The sequence below is a fragment of the Hyperolius riggenbachi genome, chromosome 8 (genome assembly GCF_040937935.1).
Source record: "Hyperolius riggenbachi isolate aHypRig1 chromosome 8, aHypRig1.pri, whole genome shotgun sequence".
NCBI classification, from domain to species: domain Eukaryota; kingdom Metazoa; phylum Chordata; class Amphibia; order Anura; family Hyperoliidae; genus Hyperolius; species Hyperolius riggenbachi.
In genome coordinates this window covers 281,534,906-281,541,838 of record NC_090653.1, presented here as the reverse complement: position 1 = coordinate 281,541,838, position 6,933 = coordinate 281,534,906, and the positions used below count along the sequence as shown (strand labels likewise).

Genomic DNA, 6,933 nt, shown 5'->3' with positions numbered 1-6,933 from the left:
TTGTGGTCCTCTTACCCTTGCCTTCTGGCCTTTCAGCTCTTTCTTGTGGTGTTAAAACACAACTTATATTTGCTAATTATTTGACCTGTACAGTACCCTTTCATGGTGTTATGGATTCACCCTTTTATGATGATCTATCAGCACAGCTCTCTCTCATTGTGTTATGAGAGCAATTATCTCTCTCTAATAGTGTTACAAATGTTCTACTCATGGTGTTGCAAATACAAATCTCTTGTTGTAACCAGTGCAACAGTATTTCCCTTTTGGGTAATTTTAGCACCAAGAACAGGATACAGATATCACAATGAATATTTATCCACCTTGTTTATTGACACCAAAAGAAGAAGAAGCTTTTATGGTAAATAACCGATATCGGTGCTCATAAACATCACCCTTGGATCTCAATATCTTGAAAAACACTCTTCTTGATCCTCTTGTTCCTGAAGGAACCCTAAATATTCCCAGATACCCAATGTTCTGTTGGTGGAACTGATATGAGAGTCGGTGTGATAGGTGGAGCAATGGCAATCATTTCATAAATAATTATATAAATAATACAAACAAGTGCATGAAGGACGGTTCTCGCCTTATCCGGAACTCCTAGTGAAAACAATCAGGTTTATTACGTACTGCAGAGACTTGAAACCCAGAGCAACCAGAGTGTACTTCTCATCCGAGCACAGCAGTTAAGGTGGACTTATGGTTGGTATGGTAACTCTCTGGTCTTGAGGAGAAAACATCAGTATTGCCATGACAACCTGTAGCCACATACTAGAATATGAACATCTGATTCATTGCTATTGGCTTCAGGCACTTCATCTCTCCTAAAGCTTCTATAAATACTTCACACACAGTGACACCATCAGGTCATCCACTCACAGTGACACTATCAGGGTATCCACTCACAGTGACACCATCAGGTCACTCACACATAGTGACACCATCAGGTCATCCACTCACAGTGACACCATCAGGTCACTCACACACAGTGACACCATCAGGCCACTCACACACAGTGACACCATCAGGTTATCCACTCACAGTGACACCATCAGGTCACTCACACACAGTGACACCATCAGGTCATCCACTCACAGTGACACCATCAGGCCACTCACACACAGTGACACCATCAGGTTATCCACTCACAGTGACACCATCAGCCCACTCACACACAGTGACACCATCAGGTTATCCATTCCCCAGGCATATCAAATACAAAGACATCAACCAGCCATTCACAAATCAGTGACCTTCTGACCTCCTACTCAGCTACCAAGATCGTGCTCTTCAATCATCGTATGGTACGCATGGGACACCACGTGTGACAGGTACAATTACAGAGGGTCATCAATGCCTCAGAAAAGATCTTCCTCCCTACCACCACTTCACCTCCCCCAGGGCTATCCGGATAGCAAGGTACCCCCCACCATGACCACCAGTCACAGGAACTCCTTCTTCTCCAAGCTGTCCTGTCAGGATAGCAAGGTACCCATGTCACCCCGGCAACCGGCATCTCCATCTTCTACCATTGGGCTGTCATTATAGGTCCATACCCACCAGGACCACCAATCACAGGAACTCCTTCTTCCCTCAAGCTTTCCATCAGGATATCAAGGAACTCTGACAACCGGCATCTCCATCTTCTACCATCAGGCTGGGGTTATAGGTCTATACCCACCAGGGCCACCAATCATGGGAACTCCTTCTTCCCCCAAGCTGTCCAGTTCCTCAAACTAGCCACCCCCCTTCCCACCCATCACTCCCCCCCCCCCCCCCCACGTAGGTGCCGGTCTACGCTACACCTTCTCCTAACGCTGTATACTTTTTCGCTGTATACTGAGCTTGTCTGTGCCAAAAATAATTCCATGTACAAACCCTCTGCACTTGGCGAATAAACAAGGTTGTGATAGGGCAATTTTCCCACAGTAGAACCATCATCTCATTTACACACAGCACCATCACCAGGAATTCCAATCTAAGGTCATCAATTCTTCTCTGCCATTCATACACATCTCCACCACCAGGCCATTCAGACACCAGGACACTACAAGGTATTCCACACACAGCACCATCACCAGGCATTCCAATCTAAGGTCATCAATTCTTCTCTGTCCTTCATACACAGCTCCACCACCGCCATTCAGAGCAAGGACACCACAAGACATTCCACACACAGCACCATCACCAGTCATTCCTATACAGGGACAATACCATCAAGCCACACTCTGGTAGAAATCTTCCATTTCACTTTTCATTGTGCCTAAAGGAAGACTGGTCTGTGTTGTCGATAGCATAGTTCTGACTTCTGTTTTACAACTTCCAGTTTGAAAATTCTACAAGACAGTCCAACTGAAAGATACTTCAATTTAGGATACACACTAGTTTATATGCCGTAGTGTGTGTTCTTGCCCTCCCATAAATACTAGAGGTTTTGACTCTACTCTTCCTACAGTGATGAAAAGTCCATGCAATAGTTTATGTATCCCCCCTCTCCCACACACGGGTAACATTTCCCTGTAGTTGTTTGCGTTTTCTCCCACAATGGTGAGATCTCCCTGCAGTAGTTTATGTCTCCTCCCCTCCCACAATGGTGAGATCTCCCTGCAGTAGTTTGTGTCTCCTCCCCTCCCACAATGGTGAGATCTCCCTGCAGTAGCTTGTGTCTCCTCCCCTCCTACAATGATGAAATCTCCCTGCAGTAGTTTGTGTCTCCTCCCCTCCCACAATGGTGAGATCTCCCTGCAGTAGCTTGTGTCTCCTCCCCTCCTACAATGATGAAATCTCCCTGCAGTAGTTTGTGTCTCCTCCCCTCCCACAATGGTGAGATCTCCCTGCAGTGGTTTGTGTCTCCTCCCCTCCTACAATGATGAAATCTCCCTGCAGTAGTTTGTGTCTCCTTCCCTCCTACAATTATGAGATCTCCCTGCAGTAGATTGTGTCTCCTCCCCTCACACAACGGTAAGATCTCTCTGCAGTAGTGTGTCTCCTCCCCTCCCACAGTGGTGAGATCTCACTGCAGTAGTTTGTGTCTCCTCCCCTCCCACAATGGTGAGATCTCCCTGCAGTAGTTTGTGTCTCCTTCCCTCCTACAATTATGAGATCTCCCTGCAGTAGTTTGTGTCTCCTCCTCTCCCACAGTGGTGAGATCTCCCTGCAGTGGTTTATGTCTCCTTCCCTCCCACAATGGTGAGATCTCCCTGCAGTGGTTTGTGTCTCCTCCCCTCCCACAATGGTGAGATCTCCCTGCAGTAGATTGTGTCTCCTCCCCTCCCACAACGGTAAGATCTCGCTGCAGTAGTGTGTCTCCTTCCCTCCCACAATGGTGAGATCTCCCTGCAGTGGTTTGTGTCTCCTCCCCTCCCACAGTGGTGAGATCTCCCTGCAGTAGATTGTGTCTCCTCCCCTCCCACAATTGTGAGATCTCTCTGCAGTAGTTTGTGTCTCCTCCCCTCCCACAATAGTGAGATCTCCCTGCAGTAGTTTGTGTCTCCTTTCCTCCCACAATGGTGAGATCTCCATGCAGTAGTTTGTGTCTCCTCCCCTCCCACAATAGTGAGATCTCCCTGCAGTAGTTTGTGTCTCCTTTCCTCCCACAATGGTGAGATCTCCATGCAGTAGTTTGTGTCTCCGCCCCTCCCACAATGGTGAGATCTCCCTGCAGTAGTTTGTGGCTCCTCCCCTCCCACAATGGTGAGATCTCCCTGCAGTAGATTGCGTCTCCTCCCCTCCCACAGTGGTGAGAGCTCCCTGCAGTAGTTTGTGTCTCCTTTCCTCCCACAATAGTGAGATCTCCCTGCAATAGATTGTGTCTCCTCCCCTCCCATACTGGCGAGATCTCCCTGCAGTAGTGTCCCCCCCCCCCCCCCCCCCATTTCACAACAGTACAGCTGGAATCATTTTTCACATCCTACATTCTCAAGAAGCCATCAGTGGAGAATGAGACCTCTATCTAGCTCTGTAATGGCTGGTAGGAAGATCTCACCACTAATGTCTCCAAGAGACACAAGAAGCGGTTACAGGATCCCGCATACTAGTGATTCATCCCAAGATGGAAATATCCGTGCCATTATTGCCTCATATCTATGAGCAGGAAAGACAACCTCGTGATGCAGAGACAGGTCCTCTTACATGAGGAAATACTGCAGGAATCTGGCATATATATACATATATATATATATATATATATATACTGTGGTATTCCCCCGTGGACGTGTGAGCTCCGTGGCCTGGAAAGTGCACATTAGTTTCAGATCCCCTCCATCATGAATGCTGCAGCTTATAGTCAGAGAGCTTACAGGAAGCGCGATGTAACAGTGGCGTATACGACGTCAGGTGCACATCAGGGTGGCGGTAGCTGCTCAGTGCAGTCCTCCGCTCCGCCATTCCTCGGGTGCATAGAATCTTCTTCTCCGCTGTGGTGTCCACGTGGCTCTGACAGAGGTCGGCCAGCGCCTGCACCTGCTCGTGGAGCGGCAATCCTTTATATCGTCTCTGAGCCAAGCAGATGAAGGCGTCGATGAAAGCCTGGAGACACATACCTGAGGACAAGACACACAGATCACAACCCGCACACTCCCAGGGGAACAGATCTTCATACTTTAAGATAGAGGCACTCTATGCTACACAACCATAGCAATTAAGGCATCTGTTTTTTTATTGTCCTGAGGAAGCGGGTAAGCACCCATGAAACCCGTTGTCAATTTTATGTGCTAAAATAAAACATTTTTTTCAATGAACTAGTCCAAATTCTTCAACTTATAAGATCAACATCTTTTATGCATTGGGTGCCTCAACCCGTTTTAAGTGTCTTGTCACACCTCTTTAGAGGTGATAGTCTTTTAGTTTGTCCTAAAGAACATTTGGAGTGCGACCACCCAGTTCCTGTTACAGACCTGGAAGACCGGGCATGGACCTGTTAATTACCCACCTGCTATGACAGTGGTTGCAAGGATTTGCAACCCACCTTTGTGACTATATACAGCCTTAGCATTTTGCTTTTCTGGATCTTACACGATACACCAATGGGCTCCTTTTGTCTTGTAGCCGAGCCTGGGGTTGTTACAATCACAGGAATCATTGACATAAGCTATCTTAATATTTTAATACTGGACAAATATGGCTTCCAGTTAATGTGAAAAAAAAGTCTCCCTCCACAGGAAAGAATCTCATTCGTCCACCACTCAGTGGGCCAGGGAGGGAGGATTCCTATTGGCTTGTTTCAGTCCAATGGGGATCTCCTCGCAGTATGCTTCGGCTGAAGATACCAATAAGTAGATAACTACTTACATAACAGATGTATTGTACTGTCCACGTTTTGATTTCAGTGAATTTTAGATAGTAAATGAAGAGAATTCTGTTCCTGGCATTTGCCATTTTGATTCTCTCTCACTGAAGCCAACCCTGATGTCATTTCCTCCCTTGTTTTTTTCCCTCCTAGAAACTGCATGGTCAAATCTAGCTTGCTTTGTAAACACATGAGAGCACAGGCATAGATCGTATTTCAGCAGCTCAGTGAACTGCCCTCAGCTAATCAGTGGTATTGCAGCACTGGTCAATGCTGTCAGGAGTAGAAACAGTGATTCAAGCAGTGACGGTGACGGATGCACAAGGGTGCTGGTATGATGAGCTGAAATGGACCCAAGTCGGAATTAGCATATCCATCCAAGGTAGGCTAAAGATGCACCGTTGTGCATTCATGCTAGTGTGGACCAAACCTAAAGCATTGTATACACACTAGACGGTTCTAGTGCGTGTGCAGAACTCCATGCCCCCCCCCTTCTCGTTGCGTTGCCAGGAGACTGGACTAAGTGCTTGCCAATGACATTGTTCTCTCCCTGGCCCCACGATGTTGGTTTCCCTCTTCCCTGAATATTAACAGAACGCTTTGCTAGCCTACAAGCTAGCGATACATCTATACAACCGAACTGTCACCCGAGAAATCGGGAGAGGAAGAGTTCTCGTATGGGTCTTCCAGGCTTTAGTGTGAGGTGTGATGCCGACTTTCGATTAAGCAGGGGGCTATGTCTAGCTTTAGATAATCCAAATGCATCGATAGTGCAGCTAATTTACTAAAATAAGCCTGCAGTAAGGCCTCACTCTGCAACTTTGCAAACAGCCAATCAGGTGCTGAGAAAAGAAAGGGACGTTCCCTGCACATGACCGTGTGTCACCCCCCCCCCCCCCCCCTTCTTCCCGAACATTATTTACAGCATATTATATACAACATCGTTGTCACGGAATAGCCGTGAGAAACGCAGGTGAATCTAGAGAATTCACAGTCGCTTTCCTGATCGCTCCCTGTCGGATCTGAGCAGTCGTGCAAGCGATCCGAAAATGACATTTTGTGTTATTTTAAATCCAAAGATATGTTCCCCTGTGAGCCAGAGCAGTCCCCTCACCCCTCCGGAATGTCGCACGTGGCTGGACTCCCTGCCGGGCCCAGCTCATTCCCCCTACAGCAGATGTCCCCATGAAAAGGACCAGGAAACTGGCTCCACAGGGGGGCCATAGAAAGCCAGCCGATCCGGCACCGAGCATGGGCCATAAGGAAAGCATGGGTGATATGATTTCCTGTCGGCATACGAAAACCGTATGTCGCACAGCTATAAAATTCATATCGTCTTGTCCGGTAAAATCTGGCCATCGTGCTGATATGAAATTCCTTGGGATAGACCGTCCGGTTATCGAGATATGAATCTTCTCAGGAGCCTGACCCGCTGGCTTAGCCGTGTCTGATGTCATATTAATCTGTATTTTCCAACAAGTCTGAAGCTGTTACCCCCCTAAATATAACGTGTATGGTTCAGGAGTTACAGCATTTCATAAGTTTAGCCCTAAAATCTCTCAGAGGGAATGAACTGTCATTGGTGGGTGACTCAGATGGGCCGGCATTGCCACACCCCCAAACCAGCTTCATCAAAAGCACCTGGC

The 6,933-nt window shown here is 47.4% G+C and overlaps 1 protein-coding gene across 4 annotated transcripts in view; it reads right to left on the bottom strand.

Moving 5' to 3' along the window:
- Positions 1-3,877: 3,877 nt before the first annotated feature.
- The window catches only part of TTLL11 (tubulin tyrosine ligase like 11), a 120,888-nt gene continuing 117,832 nt past the window's right edge, over positions 3,878-6,933 (bottom strand). For 3 of the 4 annotated variants that reach the window (XM_068249018.1, XM_068249020.1, XM_068249022.1), the window contains one exon: positions 3,878-4,541. In XM_068249018.1, coding sequence (XP_068105119.1) covers positions 4,264-4,541 — 278 coding nt within the window. In that variant the 3' untranslated portion in view covers positions 3,878-4,263. The remainder of the gene's footprint in view (positions 4,542-6,933) is intronic. The other variant, XM_068249021.1, reaches the window with a different exon arrangement.